The sequence below is a fragment of the Petaurus breviceps genome, unplaced genomic scaffold (genome assembly GCF_028583685.1).
Source record: "Petaurus breviceps papuanus isolate PSGF00001 unplaced genomic scaffold, PetGlider_PUasm1.0 90792, whole genome shotgun sequence".
Classification (NCBI taxonomy): domain Eukaryota; kingdom Metazoa; phylum Chordata; class Mammalia; order Diprotodontia; family Petauridae; genus Petaurus; species Petaurus breviceps.
In genome coordinates this window covers 19873325-19894307 of record NW_027187347.1, presented here as the reverse complement: position 1 = coordinate 19894307, position 20983 = coordinate 19873325, and the positions used below count along the sequence as shown (strand labels likewise).

Genomic DNA, 20983 nt, shown 5'->3' with positions numbered 1-20983 from the left:
CAGTCTCATGGTTTTCTAAATCCCTTTCGGTTCCTTTGATCCCTGTGGTCATCGCAGATGCTCAAAATGTACTTGAACCAGCCAGACTGAGCCCAGAGGGAGCTGGTATGCCTCTCACTACTATTCTTCTGAGTGGTATTTACTAAGATATTTCATCGCCTCATTTCCAGAAAAGCCAAAAACTTGAAGTAGGTCATCACCATTGTTTTGTTTCACAGAGACTGTTTCGTTACGCTGTGAAGACAGGACAAAATTTTACAAGGTATATCCACCTCAGAAAAAAATAAGAAAACCTTACTCAGTTTTTCAGGTCTTTTACTTTATTGAACTATCTTTGTTTTCTTATTGGCTTGTGAAGATGGAGGAGAGGGCAGAAAAACAACCCAATTAAAATTCATAGAAATCTCTAAATATTTCACACAATTCTTTGTGTTCATATTCCATATTCAAATAAGTGAAAGTAAATTTTTTCTGAGGCAATTACTAACTAGAACAACAGATCTTGACTTAAGTAGATTTCATGGGTTGTCAGAAGTCTACTTACAGTCATGATCTTTACCTTAACTAATATTAGAGTGCTCAGTTTCCTAGAGAATACAGACAAAACTTCTGAGGTAAACAGATAAGATGGAGAAAAAGTGATGGTAGAGATATGATTTAGGGTTACTTTTTTGTCAACAGTGATTTTCATTTTCACCTGGTAAATGATGGACTTGATTTCTCTGTCTCACAGCTGGTAATTCATTCCTATAAAAGCCTGGTGCTGCCTCTGGAGTTCTGGTAGCAAATCCTGGAGGAAAAAAATTTGAAACTATTGAAATGAAACTTCTTGGATTGATGAAACCAAGAATTTTCACTTTAAAACTAGAATAGAAACACAACGGCTGGTAGTGGGGGCTTTTTTGTTTTCTTGAACAGATGACTGAAGGAGCAACAGACCCACTTCTGAGATACAGAATTATTCAAATAATCACAGAAATCTATCTGAAAATGATTTGTTGTTGTTGTTGTTCAGTCATTTTTCAATTGTGTCCAACTCTTTGTTACCCCATTTGAGGTTTTCTTGGCAAAGACACTAGATCAGTTTACCATTTCCTTCTCCAGATCATTTTACAGATGAGGAAATTGAGGCAAACAGGGTTAAATGACTTGCCCAGGGTCACACAGATAGTAAGTGTGTGAGGCCAGATTTGAACTCATGAAGATGAGTCTTCCTCACTCTAGGCCAGGCACTCTTCAGAATAATCTCAACAGAAAATGTTCAAGTAATCTCAATAACAAATAACAGATTTTAAATATATTTGACCAATATAATCTGGTTCAAGTTGACCTCTAGACTCATATTTTCTCTCACTGAAAATGAAGCATTTGATTTCTTTTCATTTCAGTTTTCAATAGAAGCAATACATTTATAACTCCAGGTACTATGGCCAGAAGAGCACTTAGGTTGTTCAATTGTTTTGTTTTATTTTGACAAGATTTTAATTTTCTTTAAAATGATGTAATTTTAGGGAATAACTAGATAATTTTAGTTCATAAAAAGGAATTAATGTTATGACTAACAAGTTCTCTAGAGAGCAAGAGCCAAATGAACAGAAGGTACCATGCAACCTTTTTTTCCTTCTGTTTCTAGAATAAAGCCAGGTCTTAAATCAATGCTGATACTAAATCAAGTACTTAAAGGTAAAGCTGATACTTTTTAGTGGGCTAGTCACTTATGTGATGAAGTTCTAACATGCTTAGCTACTATCTTGTAGGAAAGCATGCAGTCAACAAAATAATTTCTTTGTCTCAGATTCTTCATTATTTAAAAACATAGTGAAAATCTTGATTTATCAGACTGTTGTTTTTAAGGATAATTAATAGCACTTTCAAATCCCTTCACAGATTGGCTTTAAATAACGTGAGCATTGAATGGCACTTTTTGAATTGTTTCAAAACTGATCTGTCTTGTTTTATCATGGTGGCTAAATATTGTTCAAAAGTATAGAGCTGCAAGAGCAAGATGATGGAATTTCAGCAAGTTCTTTTTGGCTAGTATAGCTATGACCAGAAATGTGATATCAATAGCGACCAGTTATAACAACCTTTATAGAGGTTTTCACTTAATAAAAGTCTTTGGATGGAGATGCTTAGCTACAGAGCATACATAATAAAGTCCTCCGGTGCATGGCTGGAAATGTTCTCAGAGCTCATCTAGTCCAGCAAACAGTTCTCCTCTCCCTCAAGCAATAAAGGCAATACTTAATTTTACTTGTATTAAATTTACTCCTTTCAATTTTAAGGGCTTATTCCCTGCTTCCTGTATGTTTGATTTGGTGACCAAGCCTATGTGCTTGCCATAGCTTCATGATTTTATAGATTAGATACAGAGGATTAGTTGTACTGCACACAGGATCCTAGCATAACCTCAATGCCAAAGAGGAGCTGAGGAAGTATATGCACCTCTATGGAGAGTAGAAAGGAAAGAGCAGGAAAGACATAACATAGATAATAAAGATCCACAATGGTGAAAGGAGATTACTTGTGGCTATAGATCACAAAGTCTCTGTGATGCACTGATGTGTCTCAATAGTTCTGGAAAAAAATGAGCAACTCCCTAGGTAATTCCATGTTCAGTCTATTTTGTTTTTATTTACTTTTGCATTTTAGTTATTCTCAGGTGTCATTTTCCCACATATTTAAAATACTTCTCATGTTAGGCCCTAGAAAAAATCTAATAATAAAACATCAGAGACTGTGTAGCAGAGTATACAGAGAGCTGGCCACAAAGTCAGACCCAGGTTCAGACCCTGCATGTGACATAAAAGTTGTGTGATTCTCAACAAGACATTTAACCCTTGGATGTTCTAGGTAATTTTCTGAGACTGCAAATGGCAGAGAAATTTTGAACTTGCATTGATAGATGGTGCAGAAAAGGTGGCAGCCTGCATTGGTAGTGTCAACTTCCTCGCCTAGATTTTCTTATAACAATGAAATCATAGGCCAGTTAGTCAAAAGGCCTTTACTAAGTTGGGGATATAAAGAATGGTCAAAAAAATTTAATTAAGAAATATGCCAATTCTTCTCAAGGAGCTAATTGGGAAAATAGGTATAAATAGGTAAGTACATACAAGATGTACACAGAGTAGGTGGAACATAATCTGAAAGTGGAGGCATTTGTAACTGGTAGGAACAGGAGAACAATCTTACAGAAGATGGGCCTTGAGCTGAGTGAAGCTACGAGGCAGAGAAGACGGGACGGGACTTTCCAGAGTAATTGCCAGTACACGAGTGGAGCTAGATCATAAGAGTTCAGGGTGGAGAGTACAAGGTAAGAACGCTAGAAAGGTAGAAAGTGGTTCTTAGCCACTTTGGTAAGTTAGTGGAGGACAGATTGGACTGGGGAGAGATTCCAGGCAGGGAGACCAGGTAGAAGTCTATCAAAGTGGTCCATGAGATAGGTGATGAACTAGGGTTGTGGCTGTGTGAGTAGAAAGAAAGAAATTTCTGTGTCACTATATGAGAAATATAGTGAGGTAGAAATGATAACGATATTACAACAGGTTGGATGTTGGGTGTCTATGAGGAGGCAAGAATGACACCAAGGTTGAAAGCCCTGCACAATAATGCAGAAGTTTAGAAGAAGGAGAAAGATGATAAAATTGTTTTTGGACATGCTGAGCATGATATTCCTACAATTTGAAAAGCTGAAGAGGCAGCTGAAGATACATGACTATAGCTCAGGAGAGAGGCTAAATTAATTAAGATGATAACAGAATCCATTTGAACTGATGATATCATGAAATGAAAGAGTACGGGATGAAAAAAGAGGAGGGCCCGGGATAGAGACCTGAAGGACACCCACAGCTGAGTGTGAGACCAAGGAAGAACTAGCAAAGGAGACAGAAGAGAGGATGGATGTGTAGGAGAACAAGAACAGAATATACAGGAAAGGTAGATCAACTGTATCAAATGCTTATCATTAACGCCAATGACATCTAGCCAAGCCTCAGCCCTGAGGGCCCATCATTTGCTGCCTTCACTCCTATACATGTGCTGCTGAACGAAAATTGAGAAAATCACGTAACCATTCTGACTGCAGCCACTACAAATTTGTGTTTCCATCCTCAACTGGGCCCTCAATGCTGCTAGGCAATTCTACTAAAGCAACTCACTGACCCACTCTCCACAGCAGCTCTTCTAAACCTTTTTTTTTAGTAATTTATTTTTAAAAAATTTTCCCCAGTTACATGTAAAACAATTTTCAACATTTGTTTTTAAAACTTTGAGTTCCAAATTCTCTCTCCCTCCCTCTCTCTTCAAACCCCCTCCCGCATTGATAAGGCAAGCAGTTTGATACAGGTTATACATGTGTACTCATGCAAAACATATCCATAATAGTCATGTTGTGAAAGAAAACAGACAAAAAAAATCGAGAAAAATTAAAGATAAAAAAAGTATGCTTCAATCTGTATTCAGATACCAATAATTCTTTGTCTGAAGATGGATAATATTTTACATCATAAGTTCTTCAGTGTTGTCTTAGGTCATTGTATTGCTGAGAATAGTTAGGTCATTCACAACTGATCATCTTATAATGTCACTATTACTTTGTATACAGTACATTTCACTTTGCATCAGCCCAGGCAAGTCTTCCCGGGTTTTTCTGAGAGCATCCTGCTTATCATTTCTTTTCTTTTTTTTTTTGTTTTTTTGGAGGGGGAAAGGCAGGGAAGTTGAGGTTAAGTGACTTGCCCAATGTCACACGGTTAGTAAGTGTTAAGTGTCTGAGGCTGGATTTGAACTCAGGTCCTCCTGACCCTAGGGCCAATGCTCTGTTCACTGCACCACATAGCCACCCCCACATAATTTCTTATAGTACAATAGAATTCTATCATAATAACATACCACAATTTATTCAGCCATTCTCCAGCTGATGGATATTCCCTCAATTTCTAATTCTTTGCCGTCAGAAATGAGATGTTATGCATATTTTTGTACATATAGGTCGTTTTCCTCTTCTAAACTTTTTCATCCCTTCTCAGATTTCTCTTGGTTACCCCTTCCCATTCATATTTTACTGAAAAATATTGAGGCCATTTGCTGTGAACCTCCTCTTCTCCTCTCTTCCTTATCTCCTATTATTCAGATGTCTTCTGCCACCATCTCCTCTTTCACCCCTTTCTCACATGATGAGTTGGGCTTACTCCTCATCTAGGTTAACCCCTCAAGTGGCTCAAGGGATTCCATTCCATCCCATCTCCTTCAGCAGACTATCTCCTATATCATTCCCACTCTTTCACTTACTTTTTTTGTCTACTGGCCCATTCCATACTCCTACACATATACCCATGTCTCCACTATTCTGAAAAGACTCTTATTTGATCCTTCTATCCTTGCTATCATCCTATCCTGCTAATTCTTTTCTTTGTAGTTAAATTTCTCAAAAAGGGGTTTTTAACCATTTTTTTTTTGTATGTCACAGATACCTAGGCAGTCTGGTTAAGCCTATGGTTTTCTTCTCAGAATATGTTTTGAAATCATTGAAAGAAATGTTAAATTTTAGTTAAAGGTTAGTGGAAAAAGAGATTTAATCCCACCCTCACCCCCCCTACCATCCAAGTTCATGGACCCTTTGAAATCTATCCATGGACCCATGGTCTGTGGACCACAATTTAAGAACCCCTTATCTAGTCCAACCCTTACTTGAAAGGAATCCCCACTAAACATTCTCCAGAGTGATCATGCAGCCTGCTTCTTCCCACTTTAAGTAGCCCATTCCACTTCTGCGAAGCTCCAAGTGTTAGGAAATCTTTCCTGCTATCAAGTCCAAATTTCCCTCCTTCCCTTTTCCACCTATTGTTCCTGGTTTTGCCCCTCTGAGGTCAAACAGAACAAGTCTAATCCCTTCTCCACATGATAGACCTTCAAACTTCAAACACATTCTGACAACTATCCTTGAATCTTCCCTCTCTCCTCCCCTCCTCCCTTAGTCTCTTCTTTTTTACAGGCTGAACCTGCCCAGTTCCTTAAATTGATGCTCATGTGACATGAATTTAAAGCCATTCACAATCCAGGATGTCCTCCTCCAGACACCCTTTAGCTTATCAATATACTTCTTTAAAAAAAAAATTAACAAAAGCTTGTATCAAGGGCTGACTTTCAATAGATCACAGTGAGGGAGCTGCTTTGCTTCGCACAAAACCCCAATCCAGAAGCAGGTCATCTACAATTGATTTAGCACCAGGTGCCCCATGAACATGAGCTGCGCTCCAGGTGAGAGGTGGTCCCCCTTCGAGGCCGATCTCCAGCCCCCAGCGTGAACGGCCCAATATACTTCTTAAATTGTGATGACACCAGAACTAAAACAAAACTCTAGATGAGGCCTGATGAGGTCAGAATACAGTGGGACTATTAAATGCCTATTCACCAGTCTTGCAAACTACTGTACATTCTGATGAGGTTTAAATCTTAACTTTCTAGGAAAGTATAGTAATAGTTAGAAGTTGAGTTACTGAATCCTATTTTAAGTCTTTTAGTCAATGCACATATGTTTTGTATTTAGCATTTCTTCTGTCTGTAGGAAATAAATACATTTTCCATTACTGATTCATATTGTACAATGAATAATTTTTTACACCCGACTTTGAGAAGACCCTAGAAATCAATCAAAATCTAAGCTTTAAGTAATTTCCCGCAAAACAATAGGTAACAACTATGTAGAAAGGGGAACCTAACCCCTCTCCTTAGAGGTCAAATCCTCCCAGCATCAAACCCGGTTTGGACTGAAGGCATGAATCCTGTGGACAGTTTCCAGCTTCCTGTGGAGAGTTGAGTGGTGATGGGGGAAAACTGCCTTGACTACACATCTGTGAGTCACATCTGCCTCTTTCAATTTTTTTTTCGGATTCTAGGCAAACAAGTACTCTACAGTGAATGTGTCCAGGACTGGTTTGATGACCTTGTGAGTTCTCAACTGTCATTCACAGAAGAGAGTAATATGATTAATAATGTGCTATCCCTCACAGGGTTTTGTTTTATTTATTCTCTCAGGGGAAGACTCTAGGATGGGATTGTTTAAAAGAATTCTGGAATTTTAGGTATTAGTAGGGAAAATCTGAGTGGGAGAGTTTATCATTATTATTATTTAATTCTCAACTAACACCACTTGGTTATTCTACTTACAAATGAAATTCTGCTGGGAAGCTAATAATAGGATTATGTGGATATGACTTTTTTTGGAAACTCATTTCCTTTCCCTCTTTATCTGATCTTTTGCAGGGTACATGTCTAGTAGTGGTATCACTTGGTTAAAGGGATGCACATTTTAGTAATCTTTGTGATATAGATTCACATTGCTTTCCAGCATGGTTGGAGGAATTCAAAATTACAATCACAATTTATTGTTGTGCCTCTCTGTCCATTGCCCCTCCAAAAATTGTTAAATTTCCTTTTTTGGGGGTCATTTTTGCCAATCTGATAAACATGATGTAGAACTTTGGAGATGTCAATTTTTCATTTTCCTTATTAGTTATTTGGAATATCATTCATATAGCTGTTAATAAAAATTTTTCCTTTGACAACTGCCTGTTTATATCCTTTTAAACATTTAATTATTGGGGAATAGCCCTTTTCCCTATACATTTGTATCAATTTCATATATATATATATATATATATATATATATATATGTAAACAGACCTTTATCAGAGAAATTTACTATAAAGATTTTATTAATTAGTGGCTTTTCTATGAATTCTAACTACATCGATCTTGTTTGTACAAAGCTTCTCAATTTTTGTGTAGTTAAAGTTATCCATCCTATCTTTTGTGATCCTCTCTATCCTTTGTTTGGTCAAGAAGTCTTCTATCTGGAGTCAAGATGGCAGAGTAGAAGCAGAGATATGAGTAAACAGAAGCAAAATCAAAAAGAATGTAGATGTGCAGTGGCTTAATAAAAGCCCAAGAAGCTAATCCAGAAGAAAGTAAGTCCACAAAATGATATATATTTATATGTGTTCAGGTATACATAGATAGAGGGCACAGGACCAATTTAATAGGAAGGGATGATACTTAAAAGGTGAAATTAAGAGGTTAGAGAGGAATATAATGAGAGGAGATGGAGAGAGACAGAATGGGATAAACTATCGCATATAGGAGAGGCAAGGGAAAATGGTTACAATGGAGGGGAAGAATAGGAAGGCAAAAGGGAATGGGTCAACCTTATTCTCATTGAATTTGGCTCAGGGAGGGAATGACATACACACTAAATAGGGCATCTCACCCTACAGGAGAGTAGGGGGGAAGGGGATGAGAGGGGGGATGATGGAAGGGAGGGCAGACTGGGGGGGAGGGAAGTTGGAAGCACTCACTTTTGAAAAGGGACAAGATCAAAGTAGAGAATAGAACAAGTGGGTGGTGGGATAGGAGGGAGGGAAATATAGTCAGTCTTTTATAATACATCTACTATGTTAATGTTTTGCATTAGCTACACATGTACAACCTATACTGAACTGCTTATCTTCCCAGTAAGGGTGGGTGACAAGGGAGGAAGGGAATGAATCTGGAATTCAAAGTTTTAAAATCAAATGTTTAAAATTATATATACATATATATATATATATATATATACACACACACTATTATTAACACTATTTTACATGTAATTGGGAAATGAGATATACAGGCACTGGGGCATAGAGATCCACCATGCCCTACTGGAAAAGTCTAAGAGGAGTGTGGGAGAAGGTATGGGAGAGAGCAGATTGGAGAAGGGGATATCCTGTGGGATTGCTATTTTGAGGGTGGTGGCTAGGGGGAAAATGGGGAGAAAATTTGTAACTCAAAATCTGGTGGAAATTAATGATGTAAATCAGAAGTTAATAAAGCATTTGAAAAAAAGGAAGTCTTCTATCTATAGTTGTGAAAAGTATCTCTTTCCCATCTCTAATTTATTATGATAAAACCTTTTACATCTAGGTAATATATCTATTTGAAGGTGCTTCCTGATATTTTCTTTGGATTCTTGATCATCATTCAATCTAGTACCCTTTCTAAATCTTTTCTGGTGTATATTTGGAAGAATAGGGCTCCTCTTTCTCCTTTCAAGTTAGCAGCTTATCTAAAAGCATCCCTATTCTTTTTAAGCTATTTGTTTTCCTTCCAATTTTTTTTCAAGAGCTCTAATTACATTATATATCTCACTTAATTCCCTCTTCTCCAACCCCAGCCACTCTTTAGAGCTTAGAGGCAAAACATTCTTTTTTCCTGAAGTTTTACTTGTATTATTTTGTGGACTTAGTTTCTTCTGGGTTAACTTCTTGGGCTTTCATTAAGCCATAGCATATCTACATTGTTTTTGGTTTTTCTTTTGTTTGCTCATATCTCCTGCTTCAGTTTCTGGATTTTTTTTGTACTAAGGTCAGGCATGGCCCTTCCTGCATTCTTGGATGGAGAAAGCAAGCACTGTTTGGTCTTGCCCCTCTGTAGTCTGGATGCTGCTGCCACTGTAGTTTTTTTTTTTAACAGTTGTTGTTGCGTTTAGTCCTGTCTGAATTTTTGTGATCCCATTTGGGTTCTCTTGGAAAAGATATTACAGTGGTTTTCCTTTTCTGTCACTTGTTCATTTTACATACAAGGAACTGAAGCAAATAAGGTTAATTAAGTGACTTGCCCAGGGGCACACAGCTAGTGTTTGAGTCTAGACTTGAACTCAGGAAGATAAATCTTCCCGATTTGTATTCTATCCACTGTGCCATTTAGCTGCCCAAATTTTTTTTATAGTACAGGTGTCTGTAGTGCTAAAAATGGTGAAATAGCATGAAAGGAACATGTATATTTTAAAAAATAAACTTCTAGAGGGTTCATCAGAATTTAAAAGCATCATGGAAAGAGATCCCCTACATTTCAAATTCAAAGGCACACCTGATAGTGTCTAAAGTAGAGAGTAGTTAGCAGAGGCTAACATAGATCAATATTAAAGTATTAAAACGCTTAATGTTTTTTGAAACAATTCTGAAAGTCTTAGGTACTCTGATCAACACAGTGGAATCAACAACAGTTCCAGAAAATTCATGATGAAACATGCTATCCAATTCCACACAGAAAGATGATGGACTCAAAGCACAAAATGAAACATATATATTTTTGACAAGACTCATTTGAAAATTTATTTTACTTGCCTATTCATATTTATAATGAGTTTTTTTTCTTGTTTTCTCAATAGTGGAGAAGGGAGAGGTGGGAGGGACAGAATTTGGAACAGAAAATAAAAGAGAGCACTTCTCCCACTTATTTAAGTATCAGTAGCATGATAATAGTCCAGAGCCAGTTGTGAATGATATTTATATTAGCATAATTCACTTGGCTTCTTGGATTCATCTCCTTTAGAGCAGATGATTTAAAACTGTTTATACCTCAGATAGAAAAATTACTCTAGTTCTTTGCAGTTTGTTATTATTCTGTATTTTAATCTGCTCATACCTACCACGTGCTTCTCCACTGCCCTCTGAGTTACTTATTTTCTCAGAGACTGTATGACTTGAAGTCATGGAACAGCACCAGTAGGATATGGGATTAAAGAGATGGGCCTTTGTTTCAAGAAGGAGTTTGTACTCATTAAAGAAAGAATCCTCACCAATTCCCTGAGCTCCAGTGAGTGCCCCAATCCATTCAGGGTAATAACTCCTTGTCCATTTGTAGTATCTATCTAAGATATTCTTACTGAAGGAGGAGTTCTGTAGGTTGTGCATCTAATTGCATGTCATAGAATAAAAGATACTGAAGTATAGGATGACATTAAATGGCCAATAATATAAATGTTTGGGAAAAATGAAATTGACACAGACATATTGGTTTAAATAATGTGTAAAGGAATATAGAAATATGCACAGGAAACATGCAATGTGATAAAAGCCTTAGAGAAAAACTGAAATAGATTTTTACAGACTAGATTGAAAGCCGGCACTTAGCACATCGCTAGGTTAGGCTTTATCTACATATCTATATAGAAGACAATCTAGTGAAGAAATGGAAACAAAAGTCCTTAAATTAGAAATAAAGAAAAAAAAGTGAAGCAAGGCAATCCCAGTACTATAATGGCAAAGAGAAACTTGAAAGGGAACATAAAAGCGTCACCATATGGCATCATCAGGTGAATTTTAAACAACATAAGAAATTTTCTTTGAATAATAGCACATGAATTATCAAACCCAAACTTCTGAAATGGCAAGTTCTCACTCTCATGTTACAAAATTATTTAAAATAACAATTTTCCATAGTCAATTCAAGGATTTTGCCATTGAAAAACACATTTTCCTACCTGTATTTTTGCTTCATTAAAAATTTTATAAAACTGTCATATTAATAATATCAATATATTAATTATCAGTAAGTATCAATAGGCTAACATCAATAATAGTTCAAGAATTTAGAATTAAAGAGTTGTTCCCTCTAATTTTTAACTTATGCTTTATAAGGAAGCATATTTTGTTCCAAATACAGAATATTTCTTTTATATCAATAACATGTGTGCTTTGTTGACAGCTTCCTCTGCATCACTATGTCAAAGGTGAGATGATATTAAAATGAAGTTTTTTTTAGTACTTTTAGTAATGAACCTCATTGGATGGGTTTAAAATGTTCCTGCATTTTAGAGAACCACTGTACAATAGGTTGTATTACAGAAATTTCTAGGATATCTTTTTAAAGTGAATTAGGTAAAATGGAAATTAGTGTTTATGAAAGTAATAAATTACGTGAAAGCTTTATTTATTCTTAATTACTACCAAGAACTTATAAAGGGATACCAAACATATTCAGACCATCCAAGAACCAGTTCTATTATACAACTAAACGAGGAGGGCCTTTAGAAGAGAGCAAGAAAACTCCTTTTAAACAAATTGGTTGAAATTTCAGGCTTTTAAAGAAAAGGTAACAACTAGTTTGGAGCTCTGAAATTTTCTGAAGGTTACCTAGCCCATTCTCCTCCTCCTATCCAACTCTAAATGCACTCATTATCTATCTGTACTGCCTGACGCAGATAAACATACTGATGGATAAGTTATACAGGTGTTTCATCCAAATACATATTGAAAATGTTTTTCCAGGCTCTCCATAAAAGCAAAGGCCCTTTAAAATATCAATATTTTACCAGTATTGCTTTTCCTCCAAAGATTACAAAAATGAGCACCACACAGGGGGCAATAGAGAGGCACCTGGTGAGTGTGATCAGGCAGCACCATGTAATAAATGAGGAACTCCAAAGAATAACAGGAGTAAGAAATATCAGCAAGGAAGTGTATGTTAGAGAAAGGGCTGGGTATATGGCAAGAGTGAAAGATGACAGACCAACAACTATAGTACTTCAATGGCATCTTTTCAATCTCAGAAGAAAATAAGGAAGATCTCTAGTACTTGAGGCAGTTTCCCTGTGCACAATGTTGCACACGGCAAGACCTATTAGACAAGACAATGGGCAGGTGTGGATGGACTGCAATCTGTGTTATCAGAGAGAACTTCTAAATACATGAAATCAAAGATCCATTTGAATATTCAAATTAGAGCAGAGCTATAAACTCAATTAAAGTCACACTATTCATTTCCCTTTAATATGGCTCTGTGAGAAATAAGTATTTTTCTGTTATATTTAATAACTAATTTTTGTATTAGGATCAAAATTTTTTTCCCTTTTCTACTTCTTCACCTAGAAATCAACCAGTGTGGGAAATCTCTCTTAAAGATTTATCTCGACAAAGACCTAATCAGACAAATTCTAAGTTTAGGCTAATGGGAGTATTCCTGTTCTTGTGTTTCCTTAGACAGGACATAGGAAAAAGTCGATTCTCCCTGTTATTGAAGGTGATGTCTCTTTGACCAAGATCTGAGTGACCTAAGTCATGTACTCTAAGAAAGCCCACCTCCCATTTGATTAATCAGAGATGACCGGGCATCCTTCAGGAACAATTCCTCTTCGAAGGGCATATAAACTGTGACCTCACCCCATTAGGGGTCTTTGGTCTAAGAAAGACAGCTAGATGACCATCCTATTATTAAGAACCTGCTGGCATTATTAACAAAATGACTGAATTACCTAGAAACCATGCCTCTTGAAACTTTTTAAACATCACAGCTCCATCCCCCGAGAAACACACAAATATGGACATTTGGAAAAACTCTCTGGTTTTTGATAGTCTAGCCTTGCATGTGACAGGCTTTTGAACTCTATACAGTCCTCCTCCTTGGCATCTGTGAATTGTTTTTTGCTGGAATTTTCCATGTTGGATACTTATACGTGGGATTGTTCTGGAACTGGCTCATACAAGCTCACAAGAGGAAACTGTAAATTTTTTCAGTGTGAGAATTTGCACCTCAGAAAGTAACAAATGCTATAAATCAAGGATTGATTTTTTGTTTTGTTATTTTCTGGACTTGAGAGATGGAGAAAATATTAACAGTGCAGACTGAATTTATAAATGTCATGTATATGTTGTTTTTGAGTGGCAGTTTTTAGACATTTACCTGCTCATCTCTCTTTAAATGTTTCCAATTGTAGAGTGGAGGGTCTTGATGGCCAGTCTCTAGGGTCTAGCGATGCTTCACTTCTGACATCAGAGGTGGGAAATGAATCAAAAGTGCCTGAGTGAGATCCCATCACTTCCTACTTAATCTACAGGCCTTTCCTGCTTCCACGTTGCCCTAGTGCATGGACTTCTCTCAGATATTGAGCTTCCCTGGCTAAGAGGTCATGAAGGACTCAGGCTTCCTCTATATCAACTATAGACAGTGACAAGAATTTGGCGGAAGCTAAATGCAACAAGCCCAGAGGGTGGGCTCTAGCAGTACCATCACTGACCCCCTTTCCTCTTTTTTTATGGCTTGTTTACCATAGTCTCTGAGTCCCAGAAGTCCCTCTATGAACTGAGATGGTGGTATTCCATGCTCTGAGCCCTTCTTTCTTTGTCCCTGTCCTGCTCTCCTAGCTCTGGCTTTCCATGTCCTATCGCTGCCCCCATAGATGTTTCCTGTTGGGCCTTAATATTTCCATTGTTTAAGTTAAAACACATCAGAATTTAGGCATCATTGGCCTGTCTGACTCATCTGTGAAAAGATCCCTACGTTCTAAAACGAATGGGACAACATTTGGTGATTGTTCCCCTGGCGTTATGCATATACAGAGACTTACCATCACAAATACAGAATCCATTCATTGTGACATTTATACTTTGATACTATATGGAGTGCCACCAATGCCTCATAAAGCCATCAATTTTTCTTTTACAGTGTGATTTTAAAATTATCATAAATTTTCATTTTAATTCCGTCAGACTCAAAAATATGTTCTACAGTAATAAATTCCTATCAGACTTCATAACTAAATCAAATTAGTTTATTCTTAAATTCTAAAAACACATTTTTGAAGTGACAAGTGCATATCAACTTTGTCCTACACTAAGTATCTCATATAATAAATATGGTCAAACAAAGCAATGAATCCTTGCAGCAGATTCTATAGAAAGTCCTCAAATTCGGTCTAGTTTACCTGAGGTGGGAGACTTGCAGCGCTCAAGTTCCAGGGGCACAGGGCTATCAGTGAGCTCAGTCATACCTAGAAATAAGAAATTAAAAAAAAAAAACTGAGATAAAGTCCCAATGCGTTAAATAAAGTTCTGGGAAGACCTCAAGTTATAGACTAATTGTATGAGTAATAGAAAATAGTTATTTGTGAAATAAAATTTCCCATCCTGATTCAGCTAGCACATAAATCAACCTGATAATTTTTAAGACAATAACTGATATAGAAGGAAGATATACAAAATAATTAATTGACAGATGAGGGGAAATTGAACACAGCTGATGGAAAGAAATAAAATGTCATGCTTTTAATTTTCATACAATTATCGGGAAAATCCAGTAATTGTATTGGTGATGTTGATCATATCTGTACAGAGATCTGCAGTAAGAGCTGGACTGCTTAAGGCTTCTGGCCTAGCCCTTTTTCTTCAGGCAAGTGGATAGCTGAGACATCCAAACCAGATAGTTTTCTGCTGTTCAAGATTTCCAGGGATAAAACTTCCACAGGTTTTATTCATTACAAATTAAAAAAAAAATTATACTGATTTACAAAGAGGTATTTGCTGTGTTAATGCTTCTTTTCCCTTATACTAAATAGAATATTTATGTTTACATAAACCAGATTTTATTACTAATGCCCATTTTTCTTTATAAAGATAAATTTGTCTTCCCCCTTTTTGTTCTTTTACTATTTATTACTCACTTTACTTTCCTGAATAGCAAAATACCACATACATAGTAGGTGCTTAAGAAATATTTAGTTGGTTATTCATCTTTAATAGCTTTACACAATATTTCCTTCCTACTATCTGAAAAAAAAATCATCACTATATTTACAATCAGTGCTTTACCATGTTTTCTCCCTTTCTTTTTGGGAGGGTATCCCATGCTTTTTGTTGAGGAGTATAATTTCCTAAATTTTTTTTCTTCATTTAACTACCTACACAAGAGTGTAGCTCATCTCCAATGCTGAAAATGAAAAAGGACTTTTTGTGTCAGTTGATGAGGTCTCTCCCTTACCATAGATTTCCCTCAGGAAAGGTAAATTTTATTTTTTATCTGCTTAACAATCTTAATTATATACATATATATATATATATTATGTATCTTTGTTTTGCTATAATTTTATTTCATATAAGCTTTGAAAATTTTTAACTTCCATTATCAATGATCCCTTTACTATTTTATACTTGTATTTTTATGGTAATATCTCTTTATATAGTAATGCCCCACTTAACCAGCTATAAGACTTATGATGACTTTAAACATCTTGAAAGCCTAGAAACCTGGAAGTTAAAAACATCTTAGAGGAAAATAGCTGTCACAAAGGTCATGTACTTTACTACGGAGGTGAAACATGGAGTTCCTCAAGACCTTGTCCATTCCTTACTGCATTAGATTCATGAGTAAAATAAAGTTACTAAGCAAATAAGATAGAGTAAGTAAATAAGAGTTTTAAATGATTTAACAAGATTTGTAATCTGTTCCCTCATATATTCTTTTTTCCCTCATTTATTAGATTAAAAGCAACAGTCAGTCAACAAGGGGTGCTAAAGACAGACAGTCAGTATGACAGCAGCAAGACATGACATCTGACAGTGAAAGAGAAGACAGAAGAAATATAAGAAGTAGGCAGAAGAACTAGAGGGCCATCATTACCTAAGGCAGGTAGAAAAGCAAAAAGCACCGTACACCCAATATGAGGAGCCGAAGGGCTTCACTTTCTTACAGCATAGTACAATGATCATTGTTCATAATGTTGACCCTGAGTCATCAAGAAAAGGTTAAAGTATGTTCACCATGCTCTACTTAACAAGTCAAAAATATAAAGTTTAGAAAATATTATACATTCTAGAAATTTTCTGCAAGAATTATTAAAAAAAAAAGTTTGGGTACTTAAATGGGTCAATGGCTTCAATTATCCGGACAATGCACTTCCGCAGAAAGGAAGGGAAGAAGGATTTATTAAGTGCCTACTATGTGCTGGGCATTGGGCCGAGTTACAATTATTATTTCATTTGATCCTCATGATAAGCCTGGGATGTAGGTGCTATTATCATGCCATTTTACCGTTGAAGAAACTCAGGCAGATGAGATTAAGTAATTTAAGTAACCCAGCTAGTAAGTATCCAAATCTGGATTTGAACTCAGATCTTCCTGACTCCAGACCTAAAGCTCTAGCCACAGAGCCACTCAGCTGACTCTAGACCTCATTCCTTATCCATATACATCAGATTATGTTACTTCTCATCTCAAACATCTTCAATGGTTCCCTATTGCTTACTGAGTGAAATCCCTTGTCTGGATTTCAAGGGCCTTCATAACCTAATGTCACCATTACTTTTCCATTCTAATTTCACATTAATTTCCTCTATGAGATCTGTATTCCAGGCAAACTGGAGTGTATACCCTTTATCTGAGCTTTCCTGTGTTTGTGTTTTTACTCATGGTTTTTTTTTTCCTTGCTTGTAATATTCCCCCGCTTCCTCTTCTGAATTTTTAACCAGCTCAGTTGGGCCCCCCAGATGTCTCTGTCTGCCTGTTGCAATTTCCTGCTTCTGAATCCTGCTGAGAATGGCTCTTGTGATTTTTTTTCCTTCTCTGCACATGCCAGACCCTGTCCAGTCACCTAACACACCAATCAAGCCTTTAGGCTGATTGGCGCCTTAGCTTTTGTGTGCTGATTGACTGTGTAGGAAATTGCGGGAGAAAAGAGAACTGTCTTTAGATTGGGAAACCCTGATTTCCTGGATGGTCTGAAAGTTAGTGGCATTTCTCTTTTCTTTCTTCCCTGACCCTGATTTTGTCATGTTAATGTCTTTTCTTTTTTGAGAGGTGTTCCCTCCCCAAAGTAGTCTTTCAACTCAAGTAAATGATATTTTAAATTTGTTTTCTAATTATTTTCCTCCTTTATTAACTTTTAAATCACAGAAATATTGAATTAGGAACATGTATCTGTCATTCTTGATCTACCTTTCGCAATAAGGGATAGCTGAGGAGAAAGTCAGACAGGCAGGTTTAGGGAAAGTATATCTCAAAAACTCAGCAAAGGAGAGGCAGGATCCTAAGATCTAAAGTCTTAAAAGACAGTTGGTCTGAAAAAAAGAGGTATTCTTCCAAGAATGAAATCTGGATGACAAACACAAATGATTCTGAAGAGGTAAAAATAGGGATGCTGACAGAAAAGGATTTATATCGGTAAATCACAGGCTGTGACATTTGTGTATAATCTTAAAGGTAATAAGGAACAACTGAAAGTTTATGCATAAAGGAATGACAAGGACAGACCTGTTTCTTAGAATGGATTTTTGGTAGTTTTGTGTAATCCTATTCTGATGCTTCATCATGATGCCAAAGGGAACTGAATTATCAAGGGTGATGCCAGTGGAGAAAAAGCTTTGGCAGACTCTACCATGCTATAATGACTTTGAATATGGATCCTACAACAGATTATGCCTAAGTAGTACAATGGATAGAGAGCTGGGCTTAGAGTTGGCAAGACTTGAGTTCAAATCCATCTCAGAAACTTCCTAGTTGCATGACCTTGCGCAAGTCACTTAAACTCTGTTTACCACTGAAGTAGAAAATGGCAAATCACTCTAGTATTTTTGTTAAGAAAACTCCACGGACAAAGTCCACAAGGTTAAAAAGAGTCAGACATGTCTGAAATAACTGAACAACAACAAAAGATTACGTCTGCTTTCTGAGAATCAGACAAGCCAAGCCGGGAGAAACTCAGACTGGTAGACTTATCATGAGGTGATGATGAATTTTTTGGTTCTGACAACTGATGAAACAGGATAGACTACTAAATGACCCTAAGACTTGTGGGCTGCTTCCTTCTGCTCCTGCAGTGATAGTGGAAGAATGGTGGGAAAACTAGAGGTAGGATGCAAAGAATAACACAGCTTTTAATCTGCTACAAACAACGTATATCTATATACACATATATAGTGTATCCCAAAAGTCTTAGTAAAATTTTAAGCTTTTAAATTAACATAATCAAATTATTATCAAATTAGAACGACACTAAGACTTTTAGGACACCTTGTATGCCTACAAATATCTATCTATAAGTAGATATATATATATGTATAAATAATAATTTGTCTTTTACTACTCAAATATGAGATTGTTGTCCAATGACTAACACATAGATATGCTACTAAAGGAACTGAATCATATCAATCTTATTATTGTTATTATTCATTATAAAGGAAACCAGAAGACACAAAGAAGTTGCAGCTGAATGGAAGGATGGCTCACAGGTTTTCCTTGGAAAGGCAAATAAAGGAGTTGGGTAGGTATAATGGGAATGCAAATTTGGAAGATCTTCCCTGCCCCTAGGCTAAAATGCACCTGAAGCCCGGGGAGGGAGGCTTGTTTTTCAGTAGATACTTCTTGATTGGCCAGTGAGTCAATAAGGTTGTTACATTCTCTGAGCCAGGAGAAGGCTATATAAGCCCTGATGTGTAGCTTTGTTTTGGGACTCACTTTGAGAAGTGTTCTGTGATTTGATCTGAATCTGGGAAGCCGTTGTTGAGAGTCCCCCGGCTTTGAAAAACCCAGATGTGGAAACCCAGATGTTGACTGGGTATGGATGTAATGGTTGGACAGTTTGGAAAGCTGTCTACTTGATCTGTTAATGTCTTGATAATTCTGTCTGTATATTTTGAAGTTCGGGGTGCTGACCTTTTTCCCCTGAACAAGGTAAACGATATATGTCTGACTGATTAAAGTAAGCTTGTTAACCCATTTTGAGTTGCTTTCCTTTAACAAAGCAGATCCAAGAACCTGTGGTAGCTGCAAACCCTGAGGACGCTTGGGGTGCTTGCTGCTACAGTAGGTTGGGTTGATCATGCATACAAAGGCAACCACAGCCAACATTTCACTCGGTCCTCTTATACTGAATTGTTCAAGGTAAGTATTTACAAAAAGATCCCCATGAAAGTAATTGTGGTTTGTGTGCTAACATGAGTTGCAGAACAGTGAAGAGGTAAAAAACTTAACTTAATAAGAACTTCCAAATTAAATTTTAAAAATCTATTTTGATACTCAGTGACTTCAATTAAAAGGCAGAAATGGGGAGGATGATAAAAATATTGGGAAATATGATTAAGAAATAAGGAATGATAAAGGCTAAAGGCTTGCAAACCCCACAGAAGTCTCATGCCTCAACCTTCATCATTGCCTTCAGAAGAATTGAGACAGTCACCAAATAACATCATCCAAAAACTGGAAGAAATTTATTATATTTAAATAGTTAGGAAACAACTTGTTATTGAATAAGCCATCTGTGTGCAATTAGAACACTGGCCTATGAAAAGAAAGATAAAAATAAGGATAAAACTAGAAAAAAGTATAAAATGAGAAAAAATGTGGCAATATAATTAAAACAACTGCATCTTGAGTTATCTAAACATTTACTGATTTTTAAAAATAGAAAATGACATTGACATTGATTATAATAACTTCATAGATATTAAATCCAAGAAAATTCATGGAAATAAGGGAGAAAACAAAGGAACCTAGAAACAGCTTCAGTGATCTCCTTGCCAAATAGAGAAAAATGATAGCCAAAGTCATCACTGGTTTATAATATAAATTCATTTGTTGTAAAATCTAGAAGAGTGAAAGATTATGAGCAATACTACCTCATAAAACAATAAGAAACAGTGGAGAGAAAAACATGTTTAAAGAAAGCTCAGCAAGAAACTCAACCAAGCAACATCATCCCAAAGGATGAAACTGGGAGAAGGATATCAGACAGATGAAAAGTGGGAAAAAATATCTGTAATGATTTCTATAACACAACCTTCACTTTCAAAGGCAGTAGAATTACCATTTTAGAACTTCAACATCACAGTCCTTAATTTGTTGTAGAAAATAGAAACAACACTGAAGGAAACCAAGATCGAAAAAGCAGCTGAATTAGACAAGAATCAACAAAATTTCAAGGGTAATGAAGGACTGGTTCTGAAATTATTTGAGAGATGTCTTCTAAGCTTATTATATATTACTATTCTTCATGTATTCACTGTGAAGTCAAACTGGTCTTCTTGTTTTTCTTCATACACGACATTCAGTTCCCCTTCTTGGAGCCTTTGCTGGCTGTCCCTGTGGTTAGTGACTACTTCCCCACCTTTGCCTCTGAGAATATCTAGTCTCTTTCAAAACTCAGCTCAAATGATACCTTCTGGATAAGGCTTTTAATTATCCCCTGGCTGCTTATGCCTCTCAACCAAACTTTTTTCTTCTTCACACACACGCGTGCACACACACACACACGTATATATCCACATGTTGTCCCCCTGGATAGAAAACAGGTTGTAAGGAAAGGGGAAAGCAAGGGTAATTAAAGTTATTAAAAACTGGGTGGCTAGAAGGATGATGGTATACTTAAGATCAAAAGAGATTTTTGGGGGGTGAG

The 20983-nt window shown here is 36.5% G+C and overlaps 1 protein-coding gene across 2 annotated transcripts in view; it reads right to left on the bottom strand.

Moving 5' to 3' along the window:
• The window catches only part of STXBP5L (syntaxin binding protein 5L), a 423473-nt gene that overhangs the window by 87046 nt on the left and 315444 nt on the right, over positions 1–20983 (bottom strand). For both annotated transcript variants that reach the window (XM_069070001.1, XM_069070002.1), the window contains exons 20-21: positions 14522–14587; positions 698–790 (exon numbers count right to left, since the gene is read on the bottom strand). In XM_069070001.1, the coding sequence (XP_068926102.1) occupies positions 698–790; positions 14522–14587 (159 nt within the window). The remainder of the gene's footprint in view (positions 1–697; positions 791–14521; positions 14588–20983) is intronic.